The sequence below is a fragment of the Crocuta crocuta genome, unplaced genomic scaffold, assembly GCF_008692635.1.
Source record: "Crocuta crocuta isolate KB4526 unplaced genomic scaffold, BGI_CrCroc_1.0 scaffold174, whole genome shotgun sequence".
NCBI classification, from domain to species: Eukaryota; Metazoa; Chordata; class Mammalia; order Carnivora; family Hyaenidae; genus Crocuta; species Crocuta crocuta.
Genome location: NW_027530330.1, coordinates 3,988,866 through 4,007,323, shown reverse-complemented (window position 1 = coordinate 4,007,323; position 18,458 = coordinate 3,988,866). Strand labels below are relative to the sequence as shown.

The 18,458-nt window shown below is 36.9% G+C and overlaps 1 protein-coding gene across 4 annotated transcripts in view; it reads right to left on the bottom strand.

Annotated features, from left to right (window-relative positions):
* NRIP1 (nuclear receptor interacting protein 1) overlaps nt 1–18,458 on the bottom strand; it is a 301,546-nt gene that overhangs the window by 214,477 nt on the left and 68,611 nt on the right. The window contains exons 3-4 of one of the 4 annotated variants that reach the window (XM_077765650.1): nt 17,243–17,352; nt 8,220–15,536 (exon numbers count right to left, since the gene is read on the bottom strand). The exons of 2 other annotated variants lie outside the window; for them this stretch is intronic. In XM_077765650.1, the coding sequence (XP_077621776.1) occupies nt 11,727–15,194 (3,468 nt within the window). In that variant the 5' untranslated portion in view covers nt 15,195–15,536; nt 17,243–17,352 and the 3' untranslated portion in view covers nt 8,220–11,726. Of the gene's footprint in view, nt 1–8,219; nt 15,537–17,242; nt 17,353–18,458 lie in introns of those variants that run through there. One more of the 4 variants, XM_077765649.1, reaches the window with a different exon arrangement.

Below are 18,458 nucleotides of genomic sequence, written 5' to 3'. Positions count from 1 at the left end.
ATCAATCAACCAATCAATTAATAAAGGAGTCATTAAAAAAGGAACTCTTGTGATTATATTTAATGCCCATCTGGGTAATTTGTGGCCATCTTTTCATCTCCAAATCCTAAATCTAATCACAAGGAGCTTCTGTAAGGAAGAGAAGTTTCTGGGGATGGACTGGTAAAGGAGTATCCAGTTCTAGGAACTTTTCATAAATAAAGGATTTCCATAAGGTGGGTGCTGGTCAGTCAGAAATTGTCAGCAAATCTTGTAAACAAACAAACAAAAAAGACATCTATTTAAGAATTTTAAGAACAATTAAATGAATTTGTAGTGGCCTAAACCAAAACTGTCTTTTGAATTAAGATTTGCTTTAAGATGTGTTTCTAATCAAGTGGAACATCTCATTTTGGAAAGAGAAGAAAAGCTTTAATTGTGTAAACAAACTGAAATAACAAGATGAGTGTGTATGAACATACAGTTATGTGACACCACAAGTGAGCGTCTCTGTGTTGTGATGCTGAGTGCAGGTGAAAAGAACTCATCCTCCATCACTGTGAGTCCTATGACATTAGTGCCAACTCTATCAACCACGCTCAGGCTCTGGCTGTCTTCCTTACAGTCAGCCTATGGAAGCTTGTGTTATCACCTGAACCCTTTCTTTTGGATTAGTAAATATCGTGTGATCCCTTAAGTCTGGTTAGTGGTAGCTTCTTGTCTATTGTTTGGAGTCTGGAGAGGGAAGGTAAACATTAAAATATAATCAAATTAAATTAAGTGATCAAATGATAATTGTTCTATGCTCACACAAATCAAAAAATAAAAGTTGGTATCGCTGAATTCTCAACAATATTTCTGATTCATTTTCTTCTAGGTACATGATGTAATACATTTCCTATCCCCATGAAGTTAAGGTGACTAAAGTTTTGATTCATGTAATGGGAGGTGTTAGATCTTTTAAAAGCCAGTGCTCAGTTCACCTTGTTCTTCAGCATGGCAACTAGTGAAGGCTTCACCAGCCTCGGTTCCACAAAAAAAGCCTTGTGCCAACTCAAGTCAGACATGTAGCAAGAATATGAAAGAAACCTTTGTATTTTTCAGTCACTGAGAGTTTAGGTTGTGTGATAGTGCAGCATAACTTAGCCTACCCAACTGATATATCCAGTGAAATTGGTGGACTTGGAACTGATGGGGAAGCACTTCTGGAGCACAAGAATGGTGGGAAATTTGAATTACCAGATGGTAAGCTCTACCTCTGAAAGCACATACCAAAAACAAAAGAAAGAAAACTTACGTGCACACAAAAACCTGTGAACTGGTGTTTATAGCAGCTTTATGCATAATTGTTAAAACTTTGGAAGCAAAATTTTTGGAAGCAAACAAGATTCCCTCCAATAGGTGAGTGGATAAACAAATGGAGATACATACATACACTGGAATATTATCCAGCAATAAAAAGAAGTGAGCTATCAAGCTGCAAAAAGACACAAAGAAACTTAAATGCATATTGCTAAGTGAAAGAAGCCAAACCAAAACGGCTATATACTATATGATTCCAATTTTATGACATTTTGGAGAAGGCAAAATTATGGAGACAATTAAGTGATCATTGGTTGCCAGGAGCTGGGGAGAAATGGGGATGGAAGCAAAAGGGAGATGAGAGAGGTGAACAGGTGAAGCAAAGGGAATTTTTATTTTTATTTATTTGTTTTTTAAAAATGTTTTATTTCTAGGAGAGAGAGAGAGACAGCGTGAGCAGGGGAGGGTCAGAGAGAGAGGGAGTCACAGACTGAAACAGGCTCCAGGCTCTGAGCTGGCAGTCAGCACAGAGCCCGACGCAGGGCTCGAACCCACGGACCGCGAGATCATGACCTAAGTGAAAGTCGGACGCTTAACAGACTAAGCCACCCAGGCGCCCCAGCAAAGGGAATTTTTAAGGCATTGAAACCATTCTGTGTGATATTACAATGGGGGCATGTTATTACACATTTGTTAAACCCATAGAAGGTGTAATACAGAGTGAACCCCAATGTAAACTATGAACTTAAGTTAATAATGTATCAATATTATTTCATCAGTTGTAAAAATGTGCCACACTAATGCAAGGTATTAATAATAAGGGAAACTGAGTGAGGGAGTGGTCGTATGGTGGTATGGGATAGAAGGAAATGTTTGTACTTTCTGTTCAATTCTGTAAACCTGAAACTGCTCAAAAAACTAAAAAAAAAAAGAAAAATTAAGAATTTACTGATTTAAATTCCGAAGAGCCATTTAAACTATTATAAATTGAATATGTAAGTGATGACAGGTTATTGCATTGAGGTTGGTCTGGTGGATTCAACTATGGAACATTTGATGGGCAAGAAGTTATGAATCTGAATACTATCCTAGCAGGATATGAAAAAAAAAAAAGTGATTCTTGAAATGTGAATAGATGTAGGTAAACTATGGTTAATGAGAATGAGGAAAAGAGTCTTTCAAAACAGCATGTGCCAGAAATGTGCCAACTTATAGATAGAAATAATGCTCCAGCACAATGTTGCTTAAGCAGGTGACCATGGAGGAAAGTGGCTTTGAATACATTTATTTGGTCACTAGACAGAAGATATGTAGGGAAGATCCACTTTGAAAATCCACTCCCCAGCAAAACAGAATAACAGAAGAATTTTGTTTAGTTACTCTGAAAATTTTCCTCACGGCATAGAGCAGATGAAGAAGACGTTTATGAAAGAAAATCTCTGTTAAATTTTGGTAAGAACAGTGAGAGTATGACACGTGAGCCATGAACAGTGAGAGTCTATGACATGTGAGCTATGATCTGCTCCTTTTCCTCTGCCACAGTTTAATGGAAATTCCACTCAAGGTGGGTATGGCTGAGAAGATGAGGACCCCTCTCCCCAGCTCCTAGTTACAGGTTTATTTCCTTGGAAAAGCCAGGTCACCAGCATTTCTCACCTTCTGCAAAGCTCTGTGTTACAGAAGCGAAATTTCAGGTGCATACCAAAAGTCAAGGGCTGTCGTCCCCTACCCAGCTTCCACCCTAAGGGCAGACAGTCTACCCTCAGGGTGGCAGGCCAAGAATGATTGGCTCTGGTTGCCCCAATCCTGGCTCGATCATAGGGTTAGAGGCTTCTCACCAGAAATGGTGAACTGAGACTACAAGAGGCTATCATCTCCACCCAGCACCCTGCTTATAAATCTGGAGTGTTAGGAGAGAAGCAGACCACTATCTCTGCTCTAGCAATGGAACAATGGCTCAGAAATTTTGTCCAGGGGAGGAGGCAAGCCATAAGGACAGAGAGTTCTGAAAGTCTCCCTTCATTTAGAACGGAGTTGAGGAAGTTCAAGCCTAATGTCCTCTTGAAGATCTTGGTGGTAAGCAATTGACTGGAGGCTGGTAGCTGCATGAGAACAGGAAGCTAAACCATAGGCCAGCTATTTACCAGAGAGAACCAGGGAAAGAGACTGCTAGAAGAGCCCTCCCGGGAACAGAACAAATCTCAAAGACTGGCCTCAAAAACTACTCTTGCAAAAGGACCCAAATTTAATTAGATCAGACAATGGAACTATTTATGCCTCAGGGCATTGTCAAAAACAATAGTGCAAGGATCTGGCAATTAGTGGAGCCTAACAACTGGGTGTGACACCAAAGGAAGTAGACAGTTTAACAGATCAGGGAAAGAGACAGTCAGAGAGCCCTGCTACAGCCATCATCCTAGGGTGCCCATGTTGAAAGAAATTAAAGACCGGCAATATATGAAAACACTCCATGTTCATGGATTCAATGAATTAACCTTGTTAAAATAATACTCTTCAAACTAATCTATACATTCAATACAATCTCCATAAAAATCCCACCAATCATTTTTGCATAAATTGATAGTCTTATTCTAAAATTTGAATATATAAATTCACAAAGCCAACAAGAGACAAAACAATCTTGAAAACGAAGAACAAATTTGGAGACCTCACATTTTCTGGTTTCAAAAATGACTACAAAGCTACAGTAATCAAGATGGTGTGGCACGGGCATAGAATAATCATATAAATCAGTGGAACAGAACTAGAGTCCAGAAATAAACTCACACATTTACAGTCAATAAACTTTATGCTGTCAGGGTGCTCGTGTGGCAATATCGAAACCAAATTTTTGTTGGTTGTGCATTTTCTTTTTGAAGAATGACTAAAACAACAGAACATAGCAATTATTCGTAACAGCTAGAAATGAAAACAACTCAAATTGTTGTTAACTGATAAGTTGGTAAGTAAAATGTGGCATACAATGGGAAATTATTCAGCAATAAAACATTGAAGTACTGATACATGCTACAACATGGATAAACCTTGGAAATATAAAGCTAAGTGAAAGAAGCCATTCACAAAAGATCATATATGATTCTGTTTATATGAAATGTCCAGTATATATAAACATACAGAGACAGAAACTAGATTAGTGGTTATCAAAGACAACAGGAAAAAGTGGAGTTTCTTTTGGGAGTGAGGAAAATATTCCCAGAGCTTATAGTGATTCAATTAATATATTAAAAATCATTGAATTATATGGTTTATATAGGTGAATTATAGCCCCATAAACCTATTATAATTTAAAGAGAGAGGGAAGAGAGAGATTGAGAAAACAATCTGATAAATAGGATGCTCTTGCCTATATTCCTGCTTGAGTGAGTTCACTTGGTGATGATCAGAAGTACTGTATGATCCCATTCACCTACTGGGATCAATGTCATTATTATTTTAGAAAGTTGCACTTTGACTATTCCAAGATCCTTGGCTTCTCAGAGTCTTCCTCAGATTACTATCACTTACAGTTTGGAGCAAAAGAGAGTCCTGGACCAAAACTGTAGTGTGGTCACTTCATCTTTAATACTAGTTTGCTAATTCTTAAAAGGCCCTTTGGACATACAACAAGTATGATTTCTACTCTGGGGCCGGGGACAGGAAATGTAGTTTTTCTGAAGAATATGTGATAATTAAAAATTAAAATGTTTATTACATTACTTTTATATCAGAAAATAAGGAAATTACAGCATCCTGCCCAATTCCATACATATGAAATGAGCTTCTGCTTTCATATCAATATAACACACCTTTACTCAGCACCTAACTAATTACTGAATGTATGTTTTACTTTTCTAATACTCTTAAAACCTGGCCATTTGGTCTTGTAGCAAAGTTGCTGCCATCAGAGCCCTCTGACGAATGAATATTCATTCTAGTGGACTAGTCATATGTGGCACTGGTTTCTTGCATTTCCACACCACAAGGGCCCAGATTTCCTTGAGAATCTAAAATAGCTTAATGCTAATCTCCACCTCCTACCCTGGTGAGGGTCTTCTCATCAAGGAGTCAGTTGTGGCACGCTCATCAAGATAGCATGTTCTGCTTGAGTTTGATTTTGGATAGTTCAGACAAAGGTAGCCCTCTGGAACATAAACATGTTCATGACTGTCAGGAGAGGCCATGAATTCTTGCCCAAGGCCTGTCTTAGCACAGTGGTGTTTGGAAGAGTTGATTGTTTCTTTGCTAAAAGGGAAGACTTCTAAGATGCTCATGGCTATTTGTAGGAAAATATGGTACAACAGGTAATTAGACTTTTACTGGCAACTCCCCCCCGCCCAAAGTTTCCATTCTCTTTTCAAGGACCAGGAATTTCATACCAGGTCAAATTTCTATAGATTAGAGAAGGCAGAAGGGAGCATGCCTGGGTTGGACCACAGAGATCACTTGCTCTAAGGCTAGAGGAGGCTGGCCATTGCTTCAGGGAAATGGATGTGTCCCTTACCACATAAATGACTTTGTTCACGTCCCAGACCAGTGAGGGGAGGCAGCCTTCCATTTTTTGTGTGTTAAGAGATCACCTTCTGTTCAATTCTGACTGGGCATAATTTATTGAGTAACTGCCATCTATTAGGATTTGGACCTGCTACTGAATGTAAAATTTAGAGGACACACTTCTTGACTTTAGAAGGAATACAAGATAAGTTGTTAACTACTCTAATGAGTGCAATAAGGGAGGTCTACACAAAGCACTATGGGGTTATGGAAGGCTGAACACACTTGGGCCCTAGAGGAATCCCAGAGGAAGGGCTTCTTTGAGCAGGCAATTATTTGTTATGTTTTAAAAACAAATTGTTAAATCCCAATTCTGGGATTGGGAATAAGAGGGGAAAGGATGTAAGTATTTTAGACAGACAAGGTTATACAACAGAAGGCACTGATGCCAAGAAGGCAGATGTGTTCAGGAAATAGGTGAATTCTTTTTGGGAAGGTATGAGCATTGGAATGTTTGGTGATGGTGGGCAGGAAGGTGTTAGATGGTGAGAGAATGAGCTAAAAATGTGAAAATGCAGGCAGAGCCAGAAGTCAGGAGTGCACGACTAGATGTAGCAAGGCTAGATGGCATATTCAATGTGGTGCTAACAGTCTTACAAGGATTTGCAGCTTGATTAGCTATAATGGCTGCCACAGGCAACCCATTCAGTTACAAGAGAAAGCGGTGGTTTTCTAATTTTAAGAAAATCATCTAACTATTGTATCCTTAAATTATCATTTCATATTAATTAGCTAAGGGAAAACGCAATCTCAGTGTATTGGCACTTCGGCTTGCCTTTGTGGTCCTGTTGGTGGTTTTCAGAAATATAGGCTATGACATCCACTTGTGTTAGGCCACTTTCTTTCCAGAATTGATTCCACAGGTGAATGCTGTTATCAGCAAAAATGAGAGAAACACAGTTCAAAGTGATTATAAACTTTTCTCAAAGTTTAGAGTGCCTACCAGTGAAGCTTGGTAAAAGCAGATTGGAAAACAGGATTTGTCTAGGTATTTGTGCCAACAAAATGCAATAAAGACCCCTTGGAATGCTTCAAAAATCCTCTGACTGCAGAGGTATAGGATATTTTTTATAAGTACACTATTTGAAAATTTGGTTTTTTTCCTTAATATTTCCTGTTAGACACTCAAAGAGGACATCTTATGTGCAGCATCATTTCCCCAGGCCTGATATTTATAAGATTTGAATTTCATTTCCAATTATTCTGCTACAACTCAAGAGTACACTAATTCTGGTTTTTCAGAGCAGGAGTTTTCAACTTACCCATGACGATGGCTCTTTAAAATGTTGTAAATAGTACCAGATCATTTAGAGAAATGTAGAAATAAGATAATGCTAAATAACACCGATAGATTCCTCCACCAACCCTCACAAGGTGCCAGTGTCAGATACTCCTCTATGTGACTCTTGATCTTGGGGTCATGAGCTCAAGCCTCACATTGGATTTAAAGATTACTTAAATAAATAGATAAGCTTTAAAAAAAAAAATCCCTTACCAGGCAATTACTCTATGCACCTGTTATGTGTTTTCACAATGTAAATCAATAGATAAAACATGGTTGTGCATGTCTGACTCTAAAGATGGTGTCTAAGAATGTTATGGCAAGTGTTAACTTTTCAATATCTTAATGATGTTGAATAATTGAATGTATTTCTGCTACTGGGTTATGTTTTAGACAAGGTTTATAAACCTGTCAGGAGAGCAGCTGCAAAATTTTCACTATTGTAATAGGCTTATTTTAATGCCAGGAAATAGAAACTCATTTTGGGAAAATGCCTTCTTCCTAAATTATCATTAATAACATATTTGTAAAATAAAAGTTCCCAGGCTATCAGTTCACAAGATTTTTTTTTCCTAAAAAAAGTCTCTATTACTTACTACATCTGTATTTCACTTATCATTGTCAACTACTCATTACCTATACATATATTATATATTTATACATGTATGCATGTGTACTCACATTATACACTCATTTCTGAAATGTGACTGAAGACCTTTTTACATTTAAAATAAACATAACACTCATTGAAAATTGGATAAAAACCTAATAAAATCTTATTTTAAAACAAATATTCATCAAGTCTTTATTTTTTAACATTGTACAAATTCTTTCCCACTTTTAAAATCTACAGTGATCATTTGGTTACACACCAAATAAGAGAATTGAGGCTAGGTAGGCTATCTTTTTGAGCAATGCTTTAATTGCTCTTCTTCTAGATACACTAACTTGCTGATCACTTTCTTCTTCTTTTTTTTTCCCCCCTTAATTTTTCTGAGAAGGGCAAGGCATCCTTGAAGACTTGCTACTTTCATGACCAGAGACTTTTATATTTATAGAAAACCTAAAAACCAGAGAAAGCCCACAAAACAATAGTCATTTCAAATCGAAGACAATGCATTTTTTCTCATTTATTCAAATTCACTGCAGGAAGTAAACACTAAAAGATTAAAAAACAAAACAAAAAAATTCACACTGCAGTATGTACAGTTTCATGACATCACATGAAGAAATTAAATTTCTAATAAAAATGACAAATTATATTACTAAGCAGATTGCATCAAAATTGTTGTGTAAACCCCAGAATTCATATCATGAATGGTAATGTGCCTGTATTCCAATATACCGGAATACTCCTGGTATAATGTTACGTTTCCAATGGGATTACAAAATTCATGAAAGTAGTTGTGTGAACTTTTTATGTTGAAAAGTGGTTGACTTGATTTTAAAAAGTTTTAAGACCCTTGGATTCAAAGCACATTCTTTCACAAAGCTTAAACCACAGAAGTCATGTCCAGAAATGGAATACTGTCCTGTTAGGACGGACATCTGATCTGACTTGTTAAGACATTTTGCCAAATGCACAGACGCACAGGGTCCCCCATGCACTTTTCATGCAGCAGGTAATCACAACTTAAATAAAAGGTTTATTCTATACATTTGTCCAGACTTGCAACTGTATACACACATGCACAATTTTTAAACCTGTCTGATTATATTTACACTTATACATGGAATATACAGAAACCAAAGAGATTAAAAGGCTTTTCTGTTGCATTAGAACAATACAAAATATGTATTTTTCATTAAGGAAATCACTATTTACATCACCTTTAAAAACTGATTTTAACATCTTCATGTAACAAGCCAATATATATATATATACATATTATATATATATATATATATATGTAAAATATATATTCTCACCAGTTTACTCTTCTGTAAGATGTACCAGAGAGTAAACAGGTAATGCTACCTTACTAATGTCAATGAGAGCTGTAGTACCCTTTCACAAATGACTTCATTAGGAAGAAATTGTGTAGATATCTAAAATAGTCCTTGAAAATGTGTGTATGAGCATCCTTGTATCTACATATGCATAAACAAAGTGAATATGGATGTATATGTCCTTTTTCACCGCTCTTCTTTAAAATCACCCTAAGCTCAAACTGGGGACATTCTCCAGGAAACCAGAACACCATTCTTGTGGTCACGTTTACCTATATATTATATATATTCTCATTCCTTTAGCTGTTAATAACGGTAACAACAAAACAACCAACCAACCAAAGAAACAAATAAAAATGTAGCAATGCTGGCCCTTGCTGTTCTTTTCCCTGACCTAAATTTTACTCCTTTGTAAAAGCCTCTTTTCCCCAATCAAAGGGGAATGCCAACAACTTTTCTTGCATACCTTTAAGGCTTCAGACTTTTTCTCATAATGGCAGGAAAAAAAAAAACGACTTGCTTAAAATAAGCTCATTTATACAATGTAGACAATAAGATTGTCACAGAGTAACTATGGGATGGAGTAGAATATATTCACTGGCCAGTGGAATTTCCATTTCAGGATAAGCATATGCCTTCATCTCTCCACGATGTAGCATGATATTCACTCCTGACTACTGTTTTATAATATATCCAATAACTATTTACAAATCATTGTGAGAAAAAATAATCATTTAGGGTTTTAGATCATATTAGGAAATAACGCCCATTTTTAATATAAAAATCTTAGAAACAACTTCAAGTAGAACAACTTCAAATAGATTTCCTTCTAATTAAGAGTTGATCATATAATGATGTTTTGATAGGTCAGTTGCAAACCTGGTTCACTTTTAAAAACAAAAAATATCTGGTGAATGAACTGTGGAATGTAAAAACTGTACTTAAACATATGAACTCGTTTCAAGATCAAAACCCCATGTGGCTCAATAATAAGTTCTTCCAAGATAACATCCAAGTTTATTTTTAATTACTATTTTAAAATAACAGATCCAATGGAGTGATTGTGTACAACTCTGTCAGGTCATGCCTTTTCTACTTTTCTGTTTCATCAATCTGAGTTTAGTGCCTTTCTTGGGTTTGAAATAAGTATTTTCTCCTTTGTCACCAATGTTCTTAGGACATGATTTTAATAGAAATAAAGGATGTATTCAGGAGAAGTGTCCAAACCATCCTGGAATCACCTGAGTTTGGTAAGTGGCCCTGTTCCATCCCTAAGGCTAATTAAGTAGATGTTACTTATTAGAACACACAAATAATCACAGCTTTTCCTGAGATGTTGAGCCAGATATGAAAGTTGTCCCCTCCACCCAATTTTTTTTCATAAAAAGTATTCTGAACCCGATTTCCAAAGACATAACGGTTATATATGAACTACAATATTGCAAATTTTGGGTTGATGTATAATTGTACTGGGGAAAAAATAGGCATCAAATAGTTGTTTTTTTTTGTTTGTTTTTTTTTTTTTTTACAATCCTGTGTTCTGAGAAAAGTCATAAGCAATGGTTCTCAAACTTGAGCATGCAGAAGAAACATCTAGGGAGTGTGTTAAGATGCAGATGGAAGATTCCCAGGTCAATTAGGCAGAGGTTCTCATTCTGTAGGTCTGAGATGCTGTCTAGGAATCTGCATTTTAAAACAAATGCTCCAGATGATTCTAATGCAGGTGGTCTGAGTCCAGCTTTTAAGAAACCCTGGTCATAAGACTCACAGGTACCACAGAAATGGTGAGAAGTAAGTTTTACAAGAGATGGTGAAAATTGTCCAAAGAAAAGCCACTTTGCTTCTGTTAAAAACAACTTCTTAAATATTCAACTATTCAGGAAACCACCTGAAGATAAATGTTAACTTCCTAATTCTGTAAAAGGAGGAATATTAATTTAGTAAAGTAGTTAAAATACAAAAATGGAAATCTGCCCTTTTTTTTTTTAAAGGATCTATCAAACTTCCATCAATTGTAATCAATTTTTACTAAGTAGTACAAGGTTTAAAGAAATAGATATTGAAAAGGATTGGGGTGGGGCAGACACATTAGGAACCACAAAACCCCTTCCAAGAGTTAAAAATAAATGTTTTTTTTTTTTTTAGCAAAAGTGAAAAATGTAAGCATATTTTTTTCTAATTTATTTTTGAATCAAATAATGAGAAGTGAATTAGGTTTTTTTTATTCAATAATTAACATTTAAAGAGTCATTTAACAATTTGGACTAAAAAACACATGTGTTATGTAGGCTGACTTCTGCAAAGCAAAGTACCCTAATAAAGGTAGTAAAATGCATTAATCCACTATGGATGGAGATTTACATTTTCCTTTATGCCTATTATCTGTGATTATAAAAGAATTTCATTCATAGGCTACTCACAGTTGTTGTCTGATGCATACAGCGTGTTAAACCAATTGCTAGTTCAGTAGTTTCCTCATGACATCTAACGTAAAGCAAAAAAGTAGTATGCATATTTAAACATCACCAGTAACCAATACTTTTCAAAATGAAAAAAGTTTCAATTATACCATGCTTTTCTCAAATCATGCTCTTATTTATACAGATCTCAAGTTCATACTAATTAGTTTTAAAAAGATCCAAAGCTGGATGGCAGGTACATGTTATTCTGATTCTTTTTTTATTGTTAGCACGTTTCCCAGAAGTCCATAAACTTCTCCATTTGCGCTGTGTGGGCGAGAGGCATTACTTCCCATATGGCTATTGTAAGGGCTTCTGAGATTAAAGAAAGAAGCTTTAGTTTCTGCAGCAGGAAGTAACTCTTCTTTGATTGTAACCTGTGAGATGCTTTCAGCAGATGAGGGCTCCCTCCAAATGTCCTTGTCCTGTGTTTCTCGACTGGTAACAGAACTGCCTCCTTTCTGAAGCATGTAATACAGTATTGGGTTAGTTTTGGTCAGTCTGGGACAGTCTTTTTCATACTCATTCTTATCCGCATCTGTGATTACCCACTTAATGGGTCCCTTCTCACTGGTCATGGAACACCCATTCGAAAGCCCAGATTCTGGTCTAGACCCTGAACAGCCCAAATGCTCAGGAAAGGGAGGACTCATGGGAGTTTTTACTCCGCCTGGGTATGGTAATGTCCTGCCGTCCATACAACTGCTGGGCTGAGTGGGGCTGTACATCAGTCCATTTAAAGAAGAAATGGTGAATTCAGGCTTGCTGTTGGTCACATTATTTTTGTGTCCTTTCTTTTTACTCTCGATGACGGAGTTACTCCTGTGCTGGGACAAATCTCTTACACAGTTTTCTGAGAGGAGCAGCTGTTTGAGAACATTGAAGCTTTTGCTCTCTCTGGCCCAACTCCTATGCTCACTGTCGCTGGCTGAACCATGACTGGCAGGATATTTAAATTCAAGATCATTTTTGTTAAATTTCAGCTCTTGCTGGTTTAGCAAGGGCCCATACAACACTTCTGGAGCACTGTGACTGTTTGCAGCATCGACTATGTTATTTTTCATCTTTTTAAACGGGTTTTCTAAAGGCTCAGTATAAAGCTTCCTTTTCTTAGGAACCATGCAAAGATTCTTTGATTCTAGAAGTGTCAGTTCACTATTTCTGTGACTATTGTCCAGATCATCTGCCAGGTAACTCTCTTGATTTTGTCTTAGCAGTCGACTTAACAGACCATTCTTTGAGAAAGAAAAATCCTGAGGTGAAATGGGCTCCGATTTAAAGTCCTCGGACGCTGGTAAGGCAGTTGCACTTCTCTGCACGGGAGGAGCCATACCTAAGAACGGGGCACCCTTGGCATCGTGGCTCAAGTGCACATTTGTATTGTGAATGTGTAAGTCGTCACAAGGCTCAGATTTTATTTTTACCATCAGTATTTGTTCATTTAAAGCTCTATCTGTGTGTTCCTGAGTGCTTTCATCTCTTAAAGGAATTTTCTCTTTCTTTTCGCTCTTCCCTTTGTTGGGATTTCCGAGGAGCAGCTGGAGGACGGTGCGCCTTTCAAGCAGATTTTCTATTTCAGAACCGGAAAGTCCTGATTCAGGACCTGTTGCTGGACTGCTAAATGGCTTATTTTCTTCAACCGCATTTGTTTTATTTGAGAGCAGAGGACTATTTAATCTATCAACCATGCCTATAGGTTTATCTGTGTTTACACTTAGCAGCTGTTTACTAGGTCTCTGCTCTTCTCCTGCCGTGGAAGACTGCATCCCACACTGAGCCAAATTTTGTAACAGTTTACTGGCACTGAATGTTGTAGAGTTTTGTGTACCTTCATTTTGGACTGGTTTCTCTCCTTGTGATTCTTTGCTTTTTGTTAGGTCCATCAAGTGGTTAGATGCAGTATTTGCTGGCTTTTCAGATTGAGAGCCACAGGCATACGGTGAGGAATTCCACTTGATGACCAGAGAGTGTTGGGAAAGGTTGATGGGAGACTCTGCTTTTGATGATCCCAGTAATGGAGGAGTGCTCACTGGGGTAGTCCTGTTGGTACTGGGGCTTTCTATTACCGAAGTCCTCGTGTAATTCTGTGAACCGAACTTTGCCACATCACTGTGTACTTCCTGAGGGCAGTTGTTTCTTTCTACGTTTTCCTCATTCTTATGGCCAAGTAGTAATTGAAGAAGTGTTACTTTCTGGTGCGAATTTAGCTTAGAATTCTTTGAGGTATCTTGATCTTCTTTGAGATCAACACTGGGGACTTTGGGGTCCCAAGTGTTTAGCAAGGACTGAGTTAAATTATCGAGAGAAACAGGCTGGTCAGGTTCTGGTTTCTCAATTCGATGTTTGCAAGACAAGTCTATGGGAACGCAGTTGGAATAAGAACTTTCATCACCACTGCTATCATCTGTAAAACTAGGATTGTTATCTGAGTACTCATCGATGGTTGTAGGTGTACTGCTATCCTCAAAAATGCTTCCTCTCTCACTATGACTATGTCCATTCATTGGCTTTGGTATGGTCTGGCTTTTAAGAAGATGTAAAAGCAAACTATTATTAGCAGCTTGTTTTATACTGTTTCTTTCCAGTGAATTCTTATAGCCCGCATTTTTGGGGGAAGAGGGAACACCCATTGGATTCTGAAATGTTGTATTCTTGCTAGCCATTAGTTTGCTTGATGATGTTCTTGCCTGACCATTGAGATGGCTTGACATTCCTTTTGAGAGCTGGAAGCTGCCCACATCCTTCTGGCCATTTTCCTGCAATCTGGCCATAGCAGCAAGCCTTTCACTTGCTGCTTGATTTGCATTTTGTGTTTTTAAAGCGTGTTCTCGAGAATACTGCTGCAAATGGGCTTCGCTTGACAGGAGTAATGCTAACTGGCTACAAGCAACACTAGGTTTGGGGGAAGTAGCAGGACTAGCCCTTTTTTCCACCATGCTTGCAACCGCCTGCAACCTTGCAGCACATGACAAGGGTTCACTCATGACCTTTGCTCCACTTTGTCCAACATGATGTGGTGACTCTGCAAACCGATCTCTGATGAGGTTTTTAGTTACGTCAGGAAAATTGGTATCGGGCTTTTGATCTTTACCTTTACTCTTCTTCAGCAAAGTTTTTAAGTGACTTGATGCAACACCGTAGCACCTTAAATCTTTTTCCACTTTTAAGGAATCATGACTGAGGGCATATCCTTGCTCCTTGAGGCTCTGCCTAATTTGTTGCGACAGAGCAACAGTCTGCAGCCTAGAGCTGAATGACTGAAGCAAAGAGGCCAGTAATGTGCTATCTTGTTTGCCTTTAGGCACACTGTCAACCATGCCAGCTAGCAAAGCTTCCTTCTTCACGTTTAAATTTACGATGGAATCAGACAGCCTCTTCCGCTTCGCTGCATTCCAGTCCTCAGAAGACTGCAAGAGTCTGGCTTTTTTGAGATGCAGCATGCCAGATCCCTGATATGAATGCGTATTGAGAACAGGCCCATTACTCTGACAGGTGGGAAATGCATTGCCGGAAATGTTAAAGTTCTGATCTTCTTCATTATGCCCAGCAGACTTTTTGTCAACGGCAGTACCTGATCCCTCTGCTGCCTGATGCATTAGTAATCCTTCTAGGTAAGTTAAAACAATAGAATCCTGGTGCACATCAGAGCCAAGCTCTTCTCCATGAGTCATGTTCAATAGAAGTGTTCACAAGGGCTTGGTTTCTAGTCAGTTGAAGATTGGTTTTCCGTGGGGGAGTGAGATGTAACTTTAACAAGTGAGTGTCAGTTTATCACCTTCCATAGTAATTAGACAGAGATGCACGGTTTCATTCCAACCAGGATTTCTTCTGGCAATGACAAGATAAAAGGACAAACTCCAAAGCGGTATGACCACAGAGCAGATCAACTCCTAAGCAAGAAGAAGCAGAAGAATTCCTTAATATGTAGGTCTACAGAAGCAAGCAGACTGAATCCTTAGTGAATGTACTGCTCCTTCTTCATCTTGTGTCCAATTAAATGCAATATCAGTGTTCTAAAAAATAAATAGATAAAAAATGTTAGGAAGGGACAGAGCTAGAATTATGCTATGATACCTATTAGCAAAAGAATTGAGTATGTGTTAAGTTTCTATATATGTGTGTATGTATATAAACATAATATGCATACACATATATACGCATTATAGTCACTTCTTTAGTAATAAAGAAATGGCACTTCTTTACCATCCCTATCAAACTGGAAATCTCCAATGGAAAGCCTATAAATTAACCCATATTGTTAAAATGATCAAATCCTTTAGAGAAAACACTTTGGTGTTATAGGACTGTCTTCCAAAGCACACCAAATATCTGAATTTTCATGAGCACTTTCTACAAAGTAATATGAGTGCTAAGTCTCTTTTATTCTCTGGCATGATTGGGAGCTTATGAAGAACAAAAGCAGAAGTCCAGGAGGGGGGAAAAAAAAAGATGAACAGGACAACAGGACATGAACTCCTCTGATGAGCTGGATGTGGGGATGAGGACTGCATAAGATTCACTTCTGACATCCTCAAAACATCACACACTCCACAAATGATCAGTAGAATTTCTGTCTTCAGAGAAATGGAAGCACTAACAAATACAAGTATTTTGTGGGCCTGTGCAAAGTATGAAGTCTTAGTCATAGTCATAAACATTTAAGTGTAATCACAGATTTATTCAGCCATAATTTTTACCGTGACTTATTAAAAACAGAAGAGACGGATTCTCTAGATGCTCATCAAGTCTATCAGAGGTTTAATATGTTTGTTTTGAAATCTTTACTCATTTGCTTTATGTAGAAATTTTAAGGTGAGGTCCATTCCAAGCAGAATGCAGGTTGTGGATGAACCTGTAACTCCCATGTTTCTAGGACGTTCTTAATATGAGGTACTTTTCTCCCCACCCATGCCGTTTCTTTTTGTGTGGCTTTGCTAATACTAAGTATAAATAAAATATTATATGTGATTTGAAACAATTCTGTAGGATTTTTAAAAATCATTACTTTAAAAAAAATGTGTGAAGGTACTTGTTCCTATCTTTTAGTTTAGAAATTGTGGTTACTATAATATGTACAAATATAACTATGTGTATACAATAAGCTATATCACATCATCCTGTTAAAAAGCGGGCAGGAAACAAATTTAGAATGGATTTGAAGGGAAGATGATTAACTTCTTCCAGAAAATTCTAAGTCAGTGTGGTTATTTTTCATTAATTTCTTTGAAAAGAAATTCTATAAACAGCACCATTACATGGAACAGTGAGGAAAGAACTTCTTATAGAAACCTGTTTTTTTAATAAGATGAATCTGTAAATGAGACTGTATTTCCTGTGACACTGCTTCAGGCGACACTCAGCCACAACACCTACCAGAATTCTAGCAAAAAATGAAATGCCGAAGAAATTAGGAATTCTGAGACTACTTAAGGCCTGAATTCACTTATACCCTGCTATTAAAAACTCTTCAGGGAATCAAGTGAGCCAAATTTCTTCAGAAAACTTCCATTTCCTTCCTTTAAATAACTGAAGCAGGAGAAATCATTACATTTTATTAATATTTAAGTCAATTTATAAATAACTAACAAAGTAAGAAGGAAGACATAATGTAAAACAACTTCACTATAATTTTAAATAAGAATTTACACATAGCTAACCCATTCTTAATTCCCTATCTTCCTGGTTTTGAAAGACAACATATCCACAATGGGCAACTTACAGCTTGTTAACTGTCATGTATGAACTTGGAAATATCTTGTAAACATCAATTCCAGTTCAAATACATGTCTAAGAGGTGGGCGTTATAACTTCTGAGTCTTTTTCTTGTACCTGTATAAATTGAAGTGTGTTACTTTGGAAAACCTTGACAGCTCAAAATTATGCTGAAGAGAGGACAGAAATTTTCCTTGTTCCATAAACTGCAAAATATGTATTTTTTTATTTTTAGATTTATTAACACCAGTTACAATGATTAATCAATGGATTATCTCATTTCCAAGTCATCTATTTTCTTCCAATCTCTTTTATTACATACCAGCCTTCAATTATTTGTCCACTTATGAACCATTTTCAAATAAATGTGAATGTGCCAACATGATAAAAGAAGAAAGAATACTGTCATACATCCTTTGAGCAAAACAGGGCAGTTGAGGTTCTTGTCACAAAATAGGAGTGACGAAGTCCTTCTTATTGAGTAGCTGACTGGATGAAATACCGTATTTCTTTTTTGTCTTTAGAAATATATTGTTATGGGAACAATGAAGGTGACAGATGTATTAAGTATCTTTACAATGATAATAATTTTGCAATATATGTGCATATCAAATCATCATATTGCATACCTTTAACTTTCACAATGTTGTATGACAATTACATCTCAATAAACCTTGGAAAATAAGAACTATATTGTTCACTCATTGATTCTTGAGTGTGAGAAAATTCATTTAGGATGTTGTCATCTGAAGACAACAGTCATTGATGTTACTTATACAATCAATGTCACCATCATCATTCATGTCTAGAGGATGACTACCATTCTCTTCGCAGTCATTCTCTGATTCATCTAATTGAAGCATCTTCCTATGCCAATTTTCTTCTCTTTGACATTATAGATGGGAAAGAAAAATACTGAATTCTCTACTGTATTTCATAAAAACCTAGAATAAGAAGACTACAAAGACAGTGTCTCCAGACTTCTCTTTTTAAACATTCATGAGAAATGATAAAGAATTAATGGGCTATGCAATAAGGAAACCGAAGATGATACAGTGATGGCTTATTTCATTATTGCATCATCCTTCTAGGCACTTCCATGACTTTCCCTTGGCTTAATATTTTAGTCTTTATTTGGCACAGTTGGAAATAATGAATTAATTCTCAAGATCAGAAAATAGAAAAATATACATAGATATAAGAAAATTAAGATCACCAAGCTT